This window comes from Odocoileus virginianus, unplaced genomic scaffold (genome assembly GCF_023699985.2).
Source record: "Odocoileus virginianus isolate 20LAN1187 ecotype Illinois unplaced genomic scaffold, Ovbor_1.2 Unplaced_Contig_6, whole genome shotgun sequence".
NCBI classification, from domain to species: domain Eukaryota; kingdom Metazoa; phylum Chordata; class Mammalia; order Artiodactyla; family Cervidae; genus Odocoileus; species Odocoileus virginianus.
Window position 1 is genome coordinate 2,624,366 of NW_027224323.1, and position 22,116 is coordinate 2,646,481.

Below are 22,116 nucleotides of genomic sequence, written 5' to 3' on the forward strand. Positions count from 1 at the left end.
TCTCACCTTCTTCCCCGGGAGGTGCCTCCCTGGGGGTGGGAACTATTCTCTGCCTACCTCTCCTGGACTGTAATAGTCCACCAGGCTCCTCCGTCCGTGAGGTTTCCCAGACAAGAGTCTGGGAACGGCAACCCACTCCAGCATTCCTGCCTGGAGAATCCCACGGACAGAGGAGCCTGGCGGCCACAGTCCATGGGGTGGCAGAGAGCTGGACCCGACTGAGCAACTCTCACAGACACACACACACACACACACACCCCTCCCAGCGCCGCCCCGCCCGGGGCATCCCATGAGGCTGAACCAGACCCTGCTCCATGCATCCACGCCCGGTAACTCGGTCCTAAATGAGCGACTCAGCCAGCTGCAGAGCCGCCCCGAGAGGGGCCCCCAGGAAGCACGAGGTCGCCCTGCGCCTTCCCGCACGGGCGAGGACCCGACCCGGGTCCCCAGGATTGACCCGGCAGCCCAGCCGCGCCAGCTTCCTCATCCTCCCGGGGGCGCAGACACCAGTTCCTGACACTCTCGACTCCCTGGTCGCCGGACTCTGCAGGGGCGTCGTGGTGCAGACCAGGTCTGGGTTTGCGGTGCAAACCCAGCAGGGTACACAGCGGCCTCCCGGGCGGCAGAGATGGCACAGCTGGGCCGGCAGCCTCAGCGGCAGGCGGGGGCCTGGGAGGGGCCCTTCTGGGGGGACAGGATGAGGAGGGCAGCTGGGGGCATCAGATCCTCAGTGCCAGGGAGCGTGCGGCTGAAGAACTGCTTTCTTTTTCTCGTTAGAATAACCTTCTTGCAGTTGTGCAGTCGCTGAGTTGTGTCCGACTCTCCACGACCCCGCGGACTGCATCCCGCCAGGCTCCTGTGTCCATGGGATTCTCCAGGCAAGAACACTGGAGTGGGTTGCCATTTCCTTCTGCAGGGGATCTCCCCACCCAGGGACTGAACCCAAGTCTCCTGCCTGCATTGGCAGTCACATTCTTTGCCATGGAGTCGCCTGCGAAGCCTTTAGAATGACTGTTTTTTGAAAGGTTTTTATTTTATTTTATTCAAGTATAGGTTCCCAGGTAGCTCAGTGGTAAAGAATCCACCTGCCAATGAAGGAGACACAGGTTTGATGCTTGGGAAGCTCCCCTGGAGGAGGGCATGGCAACCCACTCCAGGATTCTTGCCTGGAGAATCCCACGGACGGAGGAGCCTGGCGGGCTGCAGTCCACGGGGTCGCAGAGAGTCGGACACGGCTCAGCGACCGAGCACACAGGTGACTTAGAACACTCTTAGTTTCTGGTCTACAGCAAACTGGTTCACTTATGCAGACACACATTTTTTTCGGGTCCCTTTTGATTATAGTGTCTGACATGATATCGAACATGATTATCTGACTCCCTGAGGTGTACCATAAATCTCTGTTGCTTATCTATTCTACGTCTAACACTTTATATCCATTAATCAATTTACATTTCACACTTTTAACCCCAAACATCTAAATTATCCCGCCCTCCCACCCCCGCCCCACCAACCCTACCTTCCTTTCCCCATTGGTTAACCATCCTTTTGGAATCTAAAAAAATAAAATAAAAGTAATTTGTGTACCAACAGAAACAGACCAACAGACGCAAATAGCTCACGTTTCCTGAGTTGTGTAAAATCCACGTGTTAAAGTGACATGGATGTTGTGTCCAGATCATTTCTAGCCCCGATGCGTTTTTTCAGCTGGCTGGCTGTCAGCCTCCGGGTCATTTTCCAGCAGGAAAAACTGGCTCCCCAAGACTTCTGACCGCAGTCTCTTCAGACTTTGTGACCCCACAGACTTTTCAGACCCTGCCTGGGGTGGTCCCAGGCAGCCCAGACTTCTGACCGACCAGCTTATAAATCAGGCTTCCCAAGACCCCCTCTGTGGGGCTAGGTAATTGGCTAAAACGGCTCACAAATTTCACGAAAAGACGGGAATTAAAAAAAACAAAAAAGAAGGCTTTGCCGGTTTGTGCAAAAAGCATACGACTCAGCTGGTCTTGGTGGAGAATTCCAGGGGAACGGGAGGAATGCATACCACATGTATGAGGGGGTGGGAGAGTGGGGGGAAGGAGCCTTTGAATCTGCAGGTCTGGGGATGGCTCCGGATTCCCATCACAGCCACTCAGCGAAGCTCCTCTTTCTGGGCGCCGTGCGGCGGACAGAAAAATGTCCCCAAGGACGTCTGCATGCCCTCCCCGTGTGGTGGACAGAATAACATCCCCAACGACATCCTAAATCCCGGAACCCATAAACAGGTTGCCTTCTGACACAAGGAGGTTGACAGCCGTGATGAGTGCCAGGATCCCGAGATGGAGACTGGGTCGTGGACCACCCGCCCCAGGGTAAGGTCATCACAGAATTACACAGGAGACGTATGAACTGTTAATGGGTAGATTCCTGCCACGCAAGCCCATCATGGAGGTCCTGTTGCAGAAGCCTCTGGAAACTCATTTCTTTCTAAACTGCAGCTGATACAGAAAAAAAGGAGGATGTATTCGCTCCGCCAGCAGAAGCAGAGGCAGGGGAGATGGTGTTCCAGTAACCGCGGCCACAAGCATCCTAGAAATGTGCCTGTGATGAAGGGATGGGGTTCCAGGTGGCGCTGAGAGGTGCATTAAGTGTTCACAATTGCAGGCATCCAACCACCCCTCCAACTACAAAAGCAGCTTTGGAAAACATGACACTATCTTCTAGAGTAAAAAAAAAAATGTTGTTTAGTCACTCACTCATGTTCGGCTCTTCATGACCCCATAGACTCTAGATGGCCAGGCTCCTCTGTCCATGGGATTCTCCAGGCAAGAATACTGGAGTGGGTTGCCATGCCCTGCTCCAGGGGGTCTTCCCAACCCAGGAATCGAATCCGAGTCTCTTAGATTGGCAGGCAAATGCTTTGCCACTGACTCCCTGGGAAGCCTCAGTAAAAGAACAAAAAGAATGCTATACAAACGCTCACAACAATTTAAAAAAGCTTCATTCGAAACAGTAAATAAAACATTTAAGAAATGTTAAAAAAAATATATTTAAAAAAAAAAGTCGACAGCTTCTAGAAAGTCCCGGGTATGGAGACGCCTGGAATTCACAGTTTTGCTGGGGCTTCTGAGACTTTCTCCACGATTAAGACCTCTTCCTTGTCATCTTTTCCCATTTCATGTGTAAACTTCTCCCATAGTATCTGATGGGGGAGAAAGGCAGGGATGTCAACTCCCCAGGAGCCCCCGGGGGAGCCACGGACGTGGAGGGTTTAGACAGAAACGGCAGCCGGGTCTCCGAGCGGGAGTTCGTCGTCGGCTGATGAGCTGGGGGAGGGACGTCTGAGACTCGGGTACCACACTCGTTGGGACTGCGCGGAGCTCAGAGCTTGGAAAGAGAGTGTCGCGGGGCCCTAGACCTCCCCGGGAACCCACCAGGGCGTTGAGTCGGTGTCCGTGGGAGGGACGATGGCTGGCTCAGAGACCCAGGTGAGCAAGCCGACACCTGGTTGATGCGACGGCACGCCGTGGAGGAGGCGGACACAGTCCCCGCCTCCAGAAGACAGGCTGGACAGGGGCACCCAAGTGGAGGGGAGGGTTTCCCACATTGGAAAGTGAAAGTGTCAGCCGCTCAGCTATGTCCAACTCTTTGTGACCCCATGGAGCATATAACCTGCCAGGCTCCTCTGTCCACGGGATTCTCCAGGCAAGAATACCGGAGTGGGTTGCCATTCCCTTCTCCAGGGGATCTTCCCAACCCGGAGACTGAACCCGGGTCTCCCGTATTGCAGGCGGGTTCTTTACTATCTGAACTACCAGGGAAGCCCTACATACGGGGGGGGGGGGGTCCTCTCTTGTCTGCTATCCTTTTTCATCCTATGTGCTGCCCCCCCATGAAGATCTGGCTGGACCCCTTTCAGTCTATCCCTGTCTCTCTCTGCCACCCCCATCTTCCTCTTCTCTCCTCCTCCTTCTCCACGACCCGGCTAATTTCCCCGCACAGAGCTTGCAGACAAAACCCCCAACCCCGCCGCCCGCCAGAAGAAAGTCAGAGAGCAGGACACGGGTTTCCAGCCTCCTCCTGTGGACCCCGTTGGCTGAGCACAGACGAGATTCTGGGCTCACCGTTCCCCACCTGTCCGTCCTGGCTCCCCGCCTCACTCACCCCAGACATACCTCGTGGTCGACTGGATGGTTATCGTTCAATTTATCTTTGATCTGTGGAACCGGAGGGAATAACCTGTGGGTCCTGACGAACCTGCGGAGATGAGACACGAGATGAAGAAAAGACCGACGGGACCACATTTTTGTCCAGAGGAGATGCACTGCCATATTACGTGCAAACACACCCTCTGGACTCACATCTCCACAACAGTTTCCTTTAAGATTCTCAGAAAGGGAGACGTCCCCTGGAAGTCCAGGAGTTAAGACTTCACCTTCCAAGGCAGGGGGTGTGGGTTCAGTCCCTGGGGTGCCGATGCGATCCCTGGTCAGGAAGCTATGACCCCACAAATCCTCGCAGACAAAAAAATAGATACATAAAATGGAAGCACTACTGTAACCAATTCAGTAAAGACTTTAAAAATGATCTACGTGATGGTACATTAACACAATGGAATAGTATGCAACCGTTAAAAAGAACTAAATAATGCCATCTGCAGCAACCCAGGGGGACCGAGAGAGTGTCGTACTGAGTGAAGTAACTCAGACAGAGAAGGAGAAATGTCGTGTGACTCCCCTTACATGAGAAACCTAGAAAGAAATGATGCAAAGTGACTTACAAAACAGAAGGAAGAGATTCACAGACTTACAAAACCAATGCATCGTTATGAGGGGGTGGGAAGATGGGGAGAAGGGATAGTCAGGGAGTCTGGGATGGACATGGACACATGGCTGTGTTTAACATGGAGAACCAGCAAGGACCTGCTGTCCAGCCCAGGGAACTCTGCTCAACACTCTGTGATAACCTGATGGTCCCCAGGGGGAAGGATGGGGGAAGGGATGGTCAGGGAGTCTGGGATGGACATGGACACGCTGCTGTATTTACCATGGAGAACCAGCAAGGACCTGCTGGACGCACGGGGAACTCTGCTCAATACTCTGTAATAACCTGATGGTCACCAGGGGGAAGGATGGGGGAAGGGACAGTCAGGGAGTCTGGGATGGACATGGACACGCTGCTGTGTTTACCATGGAGAACCAGCAAGGACCTGCTGGACAGCCCAGGGAACTCTGCTCAATACTCTGTAATAACCTGATGGTCACCAGGGGGCAGGATGGGGGAGAATGGATATGTGTGCATGTATGGCTGAGTCCCTTGGCTGTCTCCCTGAAACCATCACTGCAGTGTTCATCAGCTATACTTCAATACAAAATAAAAATTTCAAAGCTCAAAAAAAAAAAAACCAAAAACAGAGAGACATTAAAAAATATAATGATCCACCGAAAAAAAAAATCTTAATATCACAGGATGGCTTGCAATCTTAGACTGTGGAGAATATAAATAGACTGTGCGGATGTACTTAAGAAGTGCCCAAGAAAGTCTTTCCAGAACTTTCATTCACTGTCTTTGAAGAGAAACCATTGACAGAGGGAGGAGAAGGGGGCGACAGAGGATGAGATGGTTGGATGCATCACTGACTCAATGGACATGAGGTTGAGTAAACTCTGGGAGCTGGTGATGGACAGGGAGGCCTGGCGTGCTGCGGTCCACGGGGTCGCAAAGAGTCGGACACGAGTGAGCGACTGAACTGAGCTGAACTGAACATTCGTTGTCTCGGGCGCAGAGACGGCAGTGGTGGTATGTGCCCAGTCTTGAGCAGCTTGGAGTAATCCACACTCTCTGCTGTTAAAAGGCAGGGAGATTTATCCAGCCTTGAAGGCCACGATTCCAGACGGACCAGTTTTCTGCGGATGGCACGTATTTTCAGGGCTATTCCATGGTCCCCAAGTGTCTCAGTGGTGCTGAACAACCGCCCGGGCGGTTATTTTTATTCTCACGAGAAGGAGGCAACCCTGTGACATCATAAGATGCTGTGCTGAGTGGAGCGGTGGTCCCAAAGGTCCACTTGAGTCCTGAAGCCCGGGAAAGGGAGCTCGCTTTGAAATGGGGTCTCTGCAGAAGTGCTGGAGTGAAGGGTCTGAGATGAGGCCCTCCTGGATGTGGGGTGGCCCTAAACCCAGGGACAGGGTCCTTATAAGACACAGAAGAGGAGAGACAGGGAGATAGAGGAGAAGCCACGTGGAGGCGGAGGCGGAGACGGGAGGGAGGCCGCCACCTGCCCAGGGACGGACGCCTGGAGTCCCCAGAAGCTGGAAGAGGCGGGGAGGACCCTCCCCTGGAGCCCCCAGAGGGAATCGAGCCTGAGACACCTAGACCGCAGACATCTGGTCCCCAGGGCTCAGGGAGGACGGATGTCTGTGGCTTTAAGCCCCCAGTTTGTGGTCACTGGTTCCGGCAGCCACAGGAAGTGACGTGGCTTTTGTCTAAGATCAGTCTTTGGTGTTAAAACATGACATGTGTTCCCGTCCCCACAGCCCGTGGTCGTGTCCCGAGAACCGCGATGCCTTGCAGCGTCTTGGAGCGGGCGCTCAGGGTCGCCCCTTGTCTCTGGGGCGGGCCGGGAGTCTGAGCCCAGGACGCCCCACGGGGACGCGGGCGGGGGTCGCCTGGTGACAGAGACGTCGCGAGTGGACGCCCACACGCCCTGCAGGAGGGTCTCCCCGTGAGCCAAATCTCCCCGTGGCTTTGCAGAGCACGCAAGCTTTCCTCTGCACGTGCCGGGCTTCCTTCCCGGGCATCTGAGAGAGCCTGCCTGATTGCTGAGCTCACAGAACAGGAAAGACGCTGGCAGGGGTCCCCGTGGTGGGGGAGGCTGGCTGCAGCGGCCGGGGCTGAGAACACGCTGCAGGAAAACAGAGGTCTGTAGGGACATTCCAAGAATTCCAGAGGCTCCGAAAGACCAGAAGGCGGGCCTTGGGGCACAGCTGAACTGTAAGGGGGCTTTCCTGCTCACTCAGACGCTGAAGAATCCGCCTGCAGTGCAGGACAGCTGGCTTCGACCCTTGGGTCGGGAAGATCCCCTGGACGAGGGCACGGCAGTATTCTTACTGGAGGCCACTCCAGTATTCCTGCCTGGAGAATCCCACGGACGGAGGGGCCTGGTGGGCTACAGCCCACGGGGTCGCAGAGAGTCGGGCATGACTGCGCAGACTCACACTTTCAAAACTTCATCTATCTCTACAAGCATTAAACCAGCTGCTTCTGCAGCTGCTGACCTTCAATCCTCTCCTCCAAGGAGTTCCGGGTAGAGAGCAGAGATGAGACATTCTGTGCTCTGGAGGAAAAAAAAAAACACCCAAAAAACTGGCAGGACAGGTCTGCAGATGGTTAGATATTCTCAGGCTGCTGCTGCTGCTGCTAAGTCGCTTCAGTGGTGTCCGACTCTGTGCGACCCCATAGACGGCAGCCCACCAGGCTCCCCCGTCCCTGGGATTCTCCAGGCAAGAACACTGGAGTGGGTGCCATTTCCTTCTCCAATGCATGAAAGCGAAAAGTGAAAGTGAAGTCGCTCAGTCGTGTCTGACTCTTCGCGACCCCATGGGCTGCAGCCCACCAGGCCCCTCCGTCCATGGGATTCTCCAGGCAAGAGTACTGGAGTGGCCTCCAGTAAGAATACTGCCACGCCCTCCTCCAGGGGATCTTCCCGACCCAGGGGTTGAACTCAGGTCTCCCGCATCGCAGGTGGATGCTTTACCATCTGAACCACCGGGGAAGCCTGCGGTCCTAATTTTGCCCCAGAATAAAACATTAAACTCGCAACATTCACCCTGTGCAATTTTTTTTAAAGTCAACACTGTTCTCCCCAGACACATTTTCTTCCGGAAAACCCCCACGGCGGCTGGGACCGCCTGGGGGGTTTGCAGGCTGTCTTCTCATCTTTGTGAGCTGATAGGGGGTCGGCGGGGGGGCGGTGACTCTAGAACGGGCACTGGCCCCTCCACTGACCACGGGGGTTAGCCAGCCCGGGACTCCCCGGGGTTACCTTTTGAAAAGGCAGCTGAGGGTCAGGCCACAGACGAGAGTCCCCAGGACCACCAGAATGTAGACGTGCACCAGGCTGGACTCTGGTTCTTCGGAGCCTGGGGAAGACAGAGGCGGGGGACATGCCGCGGACCCCGCAGGGGAGCGGGAGGAGCCGGCACCGCTCAGCCAGCTCACGGGCTCAGGGGCTCGGAAACACGCCTGGCGAAACCCAGAGCGTCAGTCCCTCTGCCACGTCCTACCCTTCGCGACCCCACGGACTGCAGCCCACCAGGCTCCTCCGACCAGGGCATTCTCCAGGCAAGAACGCTGGAGTGGGCTGCTATGCCCTCTTTCAGGGGATCTTCCCGAAGCAGGGACCAGATCCAGGTCTCCTGCACGGCAGGCGGATTCTTTACCGTCTGAGCCACCAGAAAAGGCCCATAAAGAGAAGGGAAATCTACGAGAGTACCCTAACCCGGAGCTTTCACAGAAAATGTTCGTGACACAGTAGACTGCACGTTGCCCACAAAGGTCCGTCTAGTCAAAGCTAGGGTTTCCCCAGTACTCATGTACGGATGTGAGAGCTGGCCCACAAAGAAGGCTGAGCGCCAAAGAATGGATGCTTTTGAGTTGGGGCGTTGGAGAAGACTCTTGAGAGTCCCCTGGACTGCAAGGAGATCAGACAAGTCCATCCTAAAGGAAATCAGTCCTGGGTGTTCATTGGAAGGACTGATAGCTGAAACTGAAACTCCAATCCTTTGGCCACCTGATATGAAGAACTGACTCCTTTGAAAAGACCCTGATGCTGGGAAAGATTGAAGGCAGGAGGATAAGGTGACGACAGAGCATGAGATGGTTGGACGGCATCACCGACTCGATGGACATGAGTTAAAGCAAACTCCAGGAGACAGTGATGGACAGGGAGGCCTGGCATGCTGCAGTCCATGGTGTTGCAAAGAGCCGGACAAAAGTGAGGGACTGGATGACAGATGAGAGACAAGCCCAACACCACATTCAAAGCACCTAAAGCACGCTTGGAACACAGCAACCTAAAGACCACTCCATTTAAAAATGGACAGAAGAAAGGATGACTAGTTGAACAGGATGAACAGTTCTAGGCAAACAGTTGTAAACCAAATTCCCTCCCATTTGGTGAATTTACTGCAATATTAATTCTTCTTTTAATATTTCGTCTTTATTTGACTGTGCTGGGGCTTAGCTGCGGCACGTGGGATCTGGTTCCAGGACCAGGGAGTAAACATTGGGAACACAGCCTCTCAGCCACTGCACTGCCAGGGAGTTCCCTATGGCCTCTGTTTTATATTTAGGTCTTTTTGCCTCAAGGCATGTGAGGTCTTAGCTCCCCAGCCAGGGATCCAACACACATCCCCTGCATTGGAAGGCAGATCTTACCTGCTGGACAACCAGGGAAGTCCTCTCCCATCTATCCTTAAGCTTTAATTTCATGTGTCATTTAGAATAAGTGCTCTTTACAATAAACTACTTTCCTCTGTCTGTATTAGTCGCTCAGTCGTGTCTGACTCTTTGTGACCTCATGGACTGCAGACCACCGTTCCCTTCTCCAGGGGATCTTCCCAACCCAGGAATCGAACCCAGGTCTCCTGCATTGCAGGCAGATTCTTTACCAACTGAGCTACAATTCACAACTAAGAATTCCTCTGTCCATGGGATTTCCCAGGCAAGAATACTGGAGTGGTTTGCCATTTTCTTCTCTAAAATTATTTTCCTAAATAGGGCACATTTTTCATCTGTGAGGAGTCAGAAATACAGTAGACACTCTCACTTGATCAGAGTGATTATAACCCGATGGACATGTTCACGGTTGCAACATTTCTCAGTATACACAGATAAAACGTGACCTTTTAGGCAAAGCAGTATCTTTTAAGCGACACATCAGTTGTCAAAACTGCATGTTACAGATAGCAGGCGAAAGCAAAAAAAGAAGAGAATAATCACGTGGAGGTGAGCCAAGTCTGTTTTAGAACTGTATTCTGGGAAAAGTCAAATTTCTTTTTTTTTTTTTGGCCCATAGTTTAAATTAATGCTTGTCTGCTGGCTCAGATGGTAAAGAATCTGCCTGCAATGCAGGAGATCTGGGTTCAATCCCTGGGTTGGGAAGATCCCCTGGAGGAGGGCATGGCAACCCACCCCAGTATTCTTGCCTGGAGAATCCCATGGACAGAGGAGTCTGGCGGGCTACAGTCCATGGGGTCGCAAAGAGTCAGGCACAACTGAGTAATTTTCACTTTCCCTGACTGGGTGTTGCTGATGCCAGGGGAAATGTCACCACGGGCTCGTGGACGGGAACGCTTCGCTGAATGGCTCAGAGAAGGACTCAGCATGCCAGGACCTGCCCGGGGATGGTCTCGGGACACCTACCGAACTCAACGGGCTGGCTCCAGGCACCCCAGTGGGCCTTCCGGGCGTCCGCTGTCCTTATCTTCACAGTATGTTTTGCTTTGGATCCCGGTTTGGGAAAGTTGTACCTATTTCCCGAGTCACCAAACACCACAATCTTTGGAGAAAGCAGAAAGTTAGAGTTGTGACCTGTGTTGAGAAAAAGACTGGGGGTGGGGGGTGTCTTTTCAGTTGTCCAACTGGAGAGAAACATTCAAGCCCACACCCTCCCAACCTGAGTGTGAATGTTGTAATTTGCGTCCCGAATACTGCAAAGAGATGCATAGATAAATAAAGAGCATGGGTGATTGTCCTGAATCTTCTGACTGACTAGTCCTGGGGCCCCTGGGGTCGTTCAGTACAGATGAAGCGACAGTTGAGGAACGGCGGAGGATGTGGACAGACCCACAGACGGGTCGTGGCCCCGCAAAGGATGCTCAGAGGACCCAGTCCAACTTCCTCATCGGACAGAGGAGGTTGCATGGCAACCCACTCCAGTGTTCTGGCCTGGAGAATCCCATGGACAGGGGAGGCTGGTGGGCTACAGTCCATGGGGTCACAGAGAGTCGGACACGAATGAAGCGACTGCGCACGCCCACACACACGTAAGATTAAACAACAAGGGTGGTAGCTAGGGTCAGGGTCGTCACTCACCAGTTGACCTCTATTGCTGCTGGTATCATGCTAGAAAAGAACCCAAACCAAAAGAGAATATTTACTTCTCTCCATCTTGAAAGTTTTTCATAGATCTCGTCCCATCTCCCCTTTCCATGAAGTCAAGAGAAAACAAAATAGTCAGTGCCCAACAAACGGTTGAGCTCCTTATAATCCCCCTTACGCCGCAGTTGGACCCTCACAGAAGGAAGAAACATGTCCACAGGACAGAGGGTGGACTTGGTTCACGGCTCCTATAGAAACGTGGCTCCTGGTGGGCCATATGAAGAACGCACATGGCCTTCGAGAAGAGGGTCCTCTTGTCTACACTGGGTCAGGGGGACGTGAGGAGGTGAGTCACGTCTACACTGGGCAAGGAGGAGGTGAGGAGGGTGAGTCACGTCTACACTGGGTCGGGGGACGTGAGGAGGGTCAGTCAAGTCTACACTGAGTCCAGGTGGATGAGAATGAGCATTCCTGCTTGTCTATACTGGATTCAGATACAGGGAGAGCATCTTGCTCGGCCGTGTCAGTTCTGGAGGTCATGGGTAAAGGGTTCCTTCTCGTCTACACTGGGTCCGGATGGACATGAGTAGCGGGCACGTGTCTAACATGGGTCCCCGTGGACGCGTAGTAGAGGGATCCTGCTTTCTTATCTACACTGGGGCTGGGCAGACAGGCTTCTGTGGCCTCACCCGTGTCCACGCTGGGTCCAGCTGGACATGGAGTAGAGGCCTCTAGTCCAATGCATCCCAGGGGACATAGAGCAGAGGGATCCTGCTTTCTTCTCTACGCTGGGTCTGGGCAGCCAGGTTTCCGAGGGTCACCCGTGTCCACGCTGGGTCCAGCTGGCCTTGCAGCGGACCCTGGATCTCCCCCGACGCCCACCCCTCCCGCACGCTCTTTGGTGTCGGGCGCCGGGGCTGCCTGCCAGGCTCCCTGCTCGGAGCCGAGTCCGCTCACCCATCTCTGGACGTCCAGCTGGTACTGGAACTCCCTGTTAGACCGAGGCTGCCGGGTCCTGGGCTGTTCCCACCGGACGAGGCAGTGGGACTCGTTGCAGTGGACGGTGATATTGTCGGGAGCGTTGTACCGCTCTGTAAGAGACCCCCGCCCCCGCCCCGGAGACGCCTCTGATGCAGAATGCCTCCCCTGGACCACGGAGGGGAGACCCGTTTCTGCTATCCCGACAGGAACAGGAGCTCCCGATTTCACCAGGAAGAGGGAGCAGGTTCCGAGCCTGCAATAATTCGTCTGGAAGCAAGGGCTGCTGGCTCTCACCAGGAGCTAGCATTCAGATGTGGGAGCGGGTGTTCTTTCAGATGCTCCAAAAAGGGACCACGATTTGTGACCTCCAGAACCCTGGGACAAAACATTTCCGCTCTTTGAAGCCTCCCAGTGTGTGGTCATTTGTTATAGCATCTCCGGGAACCTCAACGCAGATGCCTACACAAATTCTGTCACATCAAACTAATCACTGCTTTTAAATTCCGGGTGGTTGTTCTCACCTATTTCCTTTAACAGCAAAAGCGAGTCGAAGAACTGGATTCCCGTTTCTTGGCTGCTTCCGTTAACCAGGAAGTAACTGTATGAAGTTAACCCCAAGAGATCTCGGAGGTGACATCCCACGTGGGTCCCCGAGTCTTTCAGGTAATGAGGACATTCCCTTTCGATTCTTTTCCTGTGAGATCCCCAAAACGTTCAGAGAACCGTCAGGGCAGTTTTCACTTCTGCACATCATCTCTCGGGGTGGTCTACGTGAGGTCGACACTTACTTTGATCGCGTGTACAAAAAATACTGGACGTCATCGGGGGCCGCTCGGCCCTTGGCCCAGCTGCAGTTCATGAAATCCGCGTCGTAGATGACACAGGAGAAGTTTCGGGCAGCCGTGCCCTCCCTACCTGGGAAGGGACAGAAACAAAAGAATGACGTTTAAACGGGGACGGACCCAACGTCTTCATGATTCAAAGAAGAATCAATACCGGTCATTCTCAGGCTCTTCCCGAAAAACAGGAGAATGAGTTCCAGGGATCTAACACACAAGGTGATGGATACAGTTGACAATACTGCATTGTCCACTTGAAATTCCCTGAGAAAAGAAATGAAATTAAAAGACGCTTGCTCAAAGGAAGAAAAGCTATGACCAACGTAGATAGCATATTAAAAGGCAGAGACATTAGTCTGGAGACAAAGGTCCGTCTAGTCAAGGCTATGGTTTTTCCAGTGGTCATGTATGGATGTGAGAGTTGGACTGTGAAGAAAACTGAGCACCGAAGAACTGATGCTTTTGAACTGTGGTGCTGGAGAAGACTCTTGAGAGTCCCTTGGACTGCAAGGAGATCCAACCAGTCCATCCTACAGATCAGTCCTGGGTGTTCATTGGAAGGACTGATGCTGAAACTAAAACTTCAATACTTTGGCCACCTGATGCGAAGAGCTGACTCACTGGAAAAGCCCCTGATGCTGGGAAAGATTGCAGGCAGGAGGAGAAGGGGATGACAGAGGATGAGATGGTTGGATGGCATCACCGACTGATGGACATGAGTTTGAGCAAGCTCTGGGAGTTGGTGATGGACAGGGAGGCCTGGCGTGCTGCAGTCCGTGGGGTCACAGAGTCAGACCAAACTGAACTGAAGAGGGAAGATCCCTTCAGGGTTCTCACCACACACACACACAAAAAAAACCAACCAAGCAACCAACAAGAACAGATGCAACCGAATAGATGCATTAACAGCTTGTTTGCGGTCACCGTTTCGCGGAGCGCATACACATCGAAACGGCACATGTGGGAATTCCCTGGAGGCCCAGTGGTTAGGGCTCCACAGTTTCACTGCTGTGGGCCTGGGTTCAATCCCCGGTCAGGGGTGTCAGGTTCCACAAGCCGCAAAGGACCGCCAAAACCAAAAACACCGAAATGACAAAGCCCAAAAAATCCCCAGAGATACACAACTGCTGTGCGTCAAATGTATCTGCGTGAAGCTGAAATAGGCGGGACAGTGGACTCCGAATGCTCGTGGGGAGCAGAAGGGTCACCCGCCGTGTTTTCCCTACCTGGGTTACTGTAGACCAGCCTTTCTGAAAGCCGTCTCTGGTTGACATTTATTTGGACGGTGAGCGTGACTCCCCCGTGGAGAGAACAGTCCGGAAATGTGCAGTGACATTCGCTGTCTTTGACCTGAAGAGATGCAACCAGCCAGTGGGTTAGGAAGAACCTGTCTTCTTTCCTCTCATCCTCAAACGCTATCTGCTCCTACACTGACCCCCGTCACGACGTTCACCTCCCTACGTGAAATCTCGCCCAGGTACCTTCTTTGAGAAGACGGCCACTAACTAGCAAGGTTCAGAAAGGCAGTGTTCAGAGCTCACCTTTTTAAAAAAAAGAAAAAAAATTTATTTTTAATTGGAGTTATAACTGCTTTGGGCTTTCCAGGTGGCTCAGTGGGTAAAGAATTTACCTGCAATGCAGGTGACGCAAGAGACATGGGTTCCATCCCTCGGATGGGAAAGATCCCCTGGAGGAGGGCATAGCAGCCCACTCCAGTATTCTTGCCTGGAGAATCCCATGGACAGAGGAACCTGGCGGGCTACAGTCCATTGCATCACAAACAGTCAGACACGACTGAAGGGACATGCACGTAACGGCTTTAGAACGTTCTGTTAGTTTTTGCCGCGACAACGTGAATCAGCTAGAAGTATACCTATGTCCCCTCCCTCTTAAACCTCCCTCCGAACCCACCCGTAGCTCACCAGGGATCTTGTAAAAACGCACAGTCTGGTTGGACAAGTCCCAGGTGAGGTCTGAGAGCCTCTGTTTCTCACAAAACTCCCAAGGGATGCAGGCTGGACCGCTCTTTGCGCCCTCACCGCTTTACCTTTCTCTGGAACCTCACACTCCCCGCGTGTGTTTTTGGCCACAGCATGCAGCTTGTGGGAATCTTAGTTCCCCGACCAGGGACTGAACCCGCAGCCCCTCCACTGGAAGCTCAAAGTCTTAAACCAGCAGGCAAGTCCCCACACCCTCTTGTACGGGATAGATTTTTCTTCTCTGATCTCATAGTCACTCTCTCAGGGATGGCATGCTGACACTGTATCCAAGTCAGTCTGTTCAGTTTGTCTCCACCTAACAGGCAGAGTGAATGCTGTTTCTTTCTCAGGATCAAGTCTAGCACGTGGACCAACGAAGCCAAAGAATGTGGCTGTCCCCCCAGGGAGAGTCAGCCTACTGAACACATCCTGGAGACGAGGGTCACTTCCCTGGTGCACCTGGAACCATGACTTCCTCGATGCAACCCCAGTCCCGCTTGTATTTTTGTCTCCTGCGCTTGACGTGGAGGGAATAAATTGTCAAATATCCTTTTCTGCAAAGGACAGCAACGGGGCCCATCCAATCTACCTCCTATTACTGCTCAGTCCGACTCTTTGCGACCCCATGGACTGCAGCAGGCCAGGTTCCCCTTGTCCTTCACCATCTCCCCGAGCTTCCTCAAGCTCGTGCCCACACCACCTCACCTTTTTCTTAATCAGCCCCTTCTCCTTGTGAATCAACACGCACTCCCCGTACGTAGTGTTCTCCTTGCAGTCCCAAGTCAGCCTCGTCGTCTTTGGGTCGAACTTCACATTGAGACTGGAGTTTGGCCTCACGGTTGGAAGATCTGGAAGACGTGACCTCAGGAATGAAAGAAAACTCCCCCTTTCCCAACTCCATACCCACTTAAGCAATTCGTCTCAGGTCTTGCAAGCAAGGATCGGCGGTGGGGATCAACTGTAAACCACCTCTTGTCAAATCCTCTCTGTCCCCTACTGTCTGTCCCGTCTCTGCTTCCTGCCCCTTTCTCCAAGTGGAAGGATGTTTCTGTTGTTGTTCTTCGGTCGCTAAGCCATGTCCGACTCTTTGTGACCCCCCTGGACTGTAGCCCGCCAGGCTCCTCTGTCCGTGAGATTCTCCAGGCAAGAATATGGCAGTGGGTTGCCATGTCCTCCTCTGGGGGCGGGGGGAGGGTCTTCCCAACCCAAGGATGGAACCCGTGTCTCCTGCACTGAAGGCAGATTCTTCACCTCTGAGCCACCAGGGCAGGCCAAGGGGAGACGTCTACCACGACAATAAATGAAGACCAAGCAAGTGAGAAGGAGCGGAGGCTATCTATTCCCATCTTGTCACGGGCACCATCACCTGTCTCTGCAGGATGGGTGCGGGACTATTCACATAACCACAAGGGGTGAACACAACACGAGGTATAACGCCAGCAGACTGCGGAATCGAAGGAAAATCACGAAACTAGACACAGCCCCACCCATGGCTATGCCTACAGGCATGCCAAAAAGGTCCGTCTAGTCAAAGCTATGGTTTTCCCAGTGGTCATGTATGATGTGAGAGCTGGGCCATACAGAAAGCTGAGCTCCGAAGAATTGATGCTTTTGAACTGAGGTGTTGCAAAAGACTCTTAAGGGTGCCTTAGACTGCAAGGAGATCCAACCAGTCCATCCTAAAGGAGAACAGTCCTGAATATTCATTGGAAGGACCGATGCTGAAGCTGAAACTCCAATCCTCTGGCCACCTGATGTGGAGAATCGACTCATTGGGAAAGACCCTGATGCTGGGAAAGATTGAGGGCAGGAGGAGAAGGAGACGACAGAGGATGAGATGGTTGGATGGCATCACCGACTCAATGGACATGAATTTGAGCAAGCTCCGGGAGTTGGTGATGGACAAGGAGGCCTGGCATGCTGCAGTCCATGGGGTCGCAAAGAATCAGACACGACTGAGCAACTGAAGTGAACTGACAGGCACGTGTGTCAGAAGCTGGGGTCCGGGGAACGGCGGAGGCAGGAGGAGGTCAGGCACGTTCACATACTCACCCTGCTGCTCCTGGGGGAGAAGCCACGCAGAGTTGAGCACCATAGTCAGGAGGACAGCCACGGCCAGGAGACTCGCGGGGCTTCCCGGACGACGCAGGAGCTCTGCAGGGAGAGAAAAACCAGCCTTCGTGGGAGTCTTGATGCAGACACCAGTGATGTTTCCCCAGGGAGATGGGGGAGGAAAAAAAAACAAACCACAGGACTCTCTCCAGGGTGGTGGTCGGCATCGACAATGTGACCTGGCCAGCATCCTGGGTCACTTGCTTACAGTGGTTAAGACTCCACCCTCCCCACGCCGGAGGCCGTGGTTTCGATCCTTGGTCGGTGTACTAAGATCCCCCAGGGTACACGGTGCAGCCAAAAAAATAAGTAAATTAACTAAATAGACAATTTGAAAGAGGGTTCAAAGTGCATGGGCTTCCCAGGTGGCGCTAGTGGTAGAGAACCTGCCTGCCAACACAGGAGACTTAAGAGATCCTGGTTTGATCCCTGGGTTGGGAAGGTCCCCTGGAGGAGGGAATGGCAACGCACTCCATTATTCCTGCCCGGAGAATCCCATGGACGGAAGAGTCTGGCGGGCTATAATCCATGGGGTCCCAAAGAGTCGGGCATGACTGAGCGATTTAGCACCCACACAGTGCATGATTCTAGTTCTATGACTTTCTGGAAAAGGTAAAACTATAGCTGAGCGCAAAAGAATCAATGCTTTCAAACTGGTGGTGGAGAACCCTATTGAGAGTCCGTTGGACTGCAAGGAGATCCAACCAGTCCATCCTAAAGGAAATCAGTCCTGAATATTCATTGGAAGGACTGATGCTGAAGCTGAAGCTCCAATACTCTGGCCACCTGATGCGAAGAGCTGACTCACTGGAAAAGACCCTGATGCTGGGAAAGATTGAAGGCGGGAGGAGAAGGGGACGACAGAGGATGAGATGGCTGGATGGCATCACTGACTCAATGGACGTGAGTCTGAACAAACTCCAGGAGACGGTGGACATGAATCTGAACAAACTCCAGGAGATGGTGAAGGACAGGGAGGCCTGGCGGGCTTCAGCCCAAGGAGTCTCAAAGAGTCAGACACGAGTGAGTGAGTGAACACCAACAATGGATAACAGAAAAAGCATCAGTGGTTGCCAGGGGTTACGAGAACAGGAGGAATGAGCAGGTGCAGGACAGGAAACTTTTAGGGCAGTGGAAATATTCTGCTCTAATGACGGAAACATGCCATCACACATTTGTCCAAACCCCCAGAACGTCCAACAGCAAGTTCAGTTCAGTTCAGTCCAGTCGCTCACTCGTGTCCGACTCTTTGCGACCCCATGGACTGCAGCACGCCGGGCCTCCCTGTCCATCACCAACTCCCGGAGTTTACTCAAACTCATGTCCATCGAGTCGGTGATGCCACCCAACCATCTCATCCTCTGTCGTCCCCTTCTCCTCCTGCCCTCAATCTTTCCCAGCATCAGGGTGTTTTCCAATGACTCAGCTCTTCGCATCCGGCAGCCAAATTATTGGAGTGACCCCCTAATGCAAATTATGACTTTGAGTCAAGAATATACCGTCAAACTTGCTCCATCAATTGCAAGAGATGTTCCACACTGACGCCTGGTGTCCACCATTGCGGAACTGACTGTAGGGGGAAGTGGGTACAGAGGAATTCCCAACACTTTCCAAACCTCATGTTTCTGCAAACCTACACTCGCCCCAGACAAATAAACTCGAAGAACATTAAACAAAAAATTTAGGGAGTTCCCTGGTGGTCCAGGTGTTAAGACGGAGAGCTTCCCACACAGGAGGCTCGGGTTCCATCGCTGGCTGGGGAACTAAGATCTCATATGCTGCACATCTTGGGCAAAAATATAAAATTAAAAGATTAAACTTACAAAGGTACCGTGCTCTATCCCCCACAAAGCCACACTCCACAGAAAGCAGCCGATTGCCCAGCTGGGTTTGGGGTGGCATCTGTGGACGTGCCTGCCGTTTCCCCAGCAGTGTTTTTAGGTTGCGTTTCCCCGGTGGCTCAGGTGGTGAAGGGCCCGCCTGCCAACGCAGGAGACTCGGTTTCGATTCCCCGGCCGGGAAGATCCCCTGGAGGAGGGCGCGGCAACCCGCTCCAGCGATCTCGCCTGGAGAATCCCTCCCACGGACAGAGGAGCCTGGCGGGGCTATGGTCCACGGGGCCACCAAAAATCAGACCCGGCTGGCTCTGGTCGGGGTGATTCCTTTCCGGTATTGCTGTCACTTGCAATGTGCCTTTACATTTGTGTACGGTGCACATCTCCATTCGTCTCGAGCTCCGTTCTAGCAGACCCCCTCCTCATCTCCTCCTGCTCCCAGGAATCCCGTCCTCTGGACCCTGTATCTTTACCCAAGGGTTCCCCGCTACCTGTCTCTATTTTACCAGGCACGGTCGAATTTTCGATCATGTGCTTGGGTTTTTGGAGTCTACCTTTCTGTCTCTTGGGGAGTTCCTTTCCTGGGGGTTGCCGTGAGAAATGACACGGCACTTTTTTCCTTTCTGATCTTTTTTCCTCCTTGCCTGTTTCCCTGTATCCCTCCCTTCCTTTTCTCCCCCTCCCTGCATCCCTGCATCGTTCCTGTCACCTTCCATCTTCCCCTTCCTCCGTCTGGTCCTCACAGACCATCTTCCACCTCTTCACTCAGCCGTAGCTCCGCTCCGCTCCGAGGACCTTGCGTCTCGGGCGCACGTCCAGTTCAGAGCCTTCAGGCTCCCCTCCCCACCCAGGGGGCTTCGTCCCCCCCCTCCACCTGCAGATGGCCGGCGCACATTCCGCACGGCATCCCATTCTTGGCCCGCGTCTCCCCTCTGGCGACACAGGTACCTCCACGGGGGGAACCTCCTGGCTCCCGCGGGCATCTCCACCGGGAAAGACGCCCCCCGCGGCCCTGCACCCCAGCTGCCCTCGCTCGCCCAGTCCCCCTGGATCACGTCTCGGAGACACGTTCGTGATGGTCACCGTCTGCTGACACTGCACACGCTCCAGACCAGGCCCTCCTCCTGCTCAGTTGCGAGTCTGACTTTGCAACCCCGTGGACTGCAGCCTGCCAGGCTCCTCTGTCCGTGGGATTCTCCAGGCAAGGATACTGGAGTGGGTTGCCATGCCCTCCTCCAAGGCATCTTCCCAACTCAGGGATCGAACCTATGGCGTTTCCAGCATCTTCTGTCTTGCAGGCAGATTTTTTTTTTTTTGTAACCGCTGACCCACCGGAGAAGCTCCCACCCACCCCCGACTCCCAACACCCTCAGCGTCTCTGCTAACAAGTCCCCTGGGCCTCCTATATTTGATTCTCTGCTGTTTCCAGATACCCACTCTCCTCTGCCCACTTCCCCGCCTTCTCTTCTTAGACTCATTCAGACCGTCTGCAGTTTCTCCAGGTCCTCCGGGCCGGATGCCGAGGATGGAGGACCGCAAGCACCCTCCCCACTTAGGGACAGGGCCACCTGTCCGTCAGCACTCCTGGGGACAAGCACCCAGCCTCAGATTCCTGCCCCCGCCCCAACACCTTCTACCCCGTTCCCCCCAGGGAACCTCACTTGCCATCACAGTGGGGGAAAAAACCAAACCAAACCAAACCAAACCATCCACCAGAACCGTTCCAACTTTCCCACCTGACCGTCATTTCCTGTTCCCCCGCCTCAGGGACCCACGCCATGACCCCGCCCCACGCAGACTTCATCTTTCTCGGGGGTCTGCTGTCTGATCCCCTCCGGGGGAGGCTGTTTTCCTGCAGTGGGGAGGGGGTGTGGTTGCCTGCCCACTGCACCCTGGAACCTCTCAGAGAGGACCTTCCTCAATCAACACACACCCACGGCTCTTGCTGTGCGCCTGGATTTTCACATCTGCAATTTGCGAAATGTCTGTGGTCTGAGCTTTGCTTAACGGGAGACGGGGCGGGGGGAGGAGGGGACCACAGCCTGACCCATCTCCACATCTCCTCGGTGATGGCAGCACCTGTCTTACCAAGCTCCCTGACTCCCGCTTTCTCCCCCGCGGGCCATAGCGTTGTACTGGCCTCTGGGTGGACACGCGGAGGGGGTTACACACGCATCATCCCCCCACACCGGACTCATCAACACCCTTCACCCCAACTTCCCCACTGACTTCCTGTGCATTGAACTCCCATCAGCTTCCTGCTCATCGTGATGGAGCAAAAACCAGAAACTGCTGTAACCTTGACTGAAAAAAAGAGTTCTCATGTACCACAAAGGGACTCAGAAATCCAGCCCCAGAAGCTGCTCGCTTCAAATAATCAGTTCATCGCAGACCCCGGCTCTTGGTCAAGGATTGTGAGGAAATCTCCGAAGGAGACTGCAATGAGCGTGATGTATCCTAGCATTGGAGAAGGCTCTTGAGAGTCCCGTGGACAGCAAGGAGATCCAACCAGTCCATCCTAAAGGAAGTCAGTCCTGAGTATTCACTGATGCTGAAGCTGAAGCTCTAATACTTTGACCACCCAATGCGAAGAGCTGACTCATTGGGAAAGACCCTGACGCTGGGAAAGATTGAAGGCGGGAGGAGAAGGGGACGACAGAGGATGAGATGGTTAGATGGCATCACCGACTCGATGGATGTGAGTTTGAGCAAACTCCGGGAGATGGTGAAGGACAGGGAGGCCTGGCATGCTGCAGTCCATGGGGTCGCAGAGAGTCAGACATGACTGAGCGACTGAATAACGACATGATGTATCTTATTCAGCCAATCCCTGGTTTAACTGTCACTCCCATCCTACGAAACACTTCCAGGAGCCTCACAGAAGTGGTCAGAAGACCGAACCCACAGAAATCTTATTGCAGTTTCACTTAATGTTGCCTTTTTTTTTTTTTGGAATTCAGGCTAAATTCACACGGGATGCAAGCCTGTATTCTCAGTCACCAAGTCGTGTCCGACTCTCTGCGACCCCGTGGACTGCAGCCGGCCAGGCTCCTCTGTCCACGGGGGTTCTCCAGGCAAGAACACTGGAGTGGGTTGCCATTTCCCGCTCCAGGGGATCCTCCCGAACCGGGGATGGAACCCGCGTCTCCGGCATCGGCAGACCGATTCTTTACCAGCTGAGGCACCCGGGCAGGCCCCTCATGCAAGGCAGTGACACTCCGCACATCCGCAAAGCCTGGCTGCAGAAGCTTCCCGTCTCCTCAAGGGAGACCTGTCCCCGTGAGCAGT

At 53.7% G+C, this 22,116-nt stretch overlaps 1 protein-coding gene across 16 annotated transcripts in view; it reads right to left on the bottom strand.

The window, feature by feature from the left end:
* CSF2RA (colony stimulating factor 2 receptor subunit alpha) overlaps positions 1–22,116 on the bottom strand; it is a 67,177-nt gene that overhangs the window by 35,001 nt on the left and 10,060 nt on the right. For 4 of the 16 annotated variants that reach the window (XM_070463800.1, XM_070463802.1, XM_070463801.1 and 1 more), the window contains 11 exons: positions 16,934–17,035; positions 15,587–15,729; positions 14,129–14,252; positions 12,852–12,978; positions 12,585–12,757; positions 12,040–12,173; positions 11,077–11,106; positions 10,405–10,540; positions 8,024–8,120; positions 4,155–4,236; positions 2,964–3,181 (listed from right to left, as the gene is read on the bottom strand). In XM_070463800.1, coding sequence (XP_070319901.1) covers positions 3,086–3,181; positions 4,155–4,236; positions 8,024–8,120; positions 10,405–10,540; positions 11,077–11,106; positions 12,040–12,173; positions 12,585–12,757; positions 12,852–12,978; positions 14,129–14,252; positions 15,587–15,729; positions 16,934–16,976 — 1,185 coding nt within the window. In that variant the 5' untranslated portion in view covers positions 16,977–17,035 and the 3' untranslated portion in view covers positions 2,964–3,085. Of the gene's footprint in view, positions 1–1,622; positions 3,182–4,154; positions 4,237–7,196; positions 7,316–8,023; positions 8,121–10,404; positions 10,541–11,076; positions 11,107–12,039; positions 12,174–12,584; positions 12,758–12,851; positions 12,979–13,059; positions 13,167–14,128; positions 14,253–15,586; positions 15,730–16,933; positions 17,036–22,116 lie in introns of those variants that run through there. The other 12 variants (XM_070463803.1, XM_070463804.1, XM_070463809.1 and 9 more) reach the window with 8 other exon arrangements.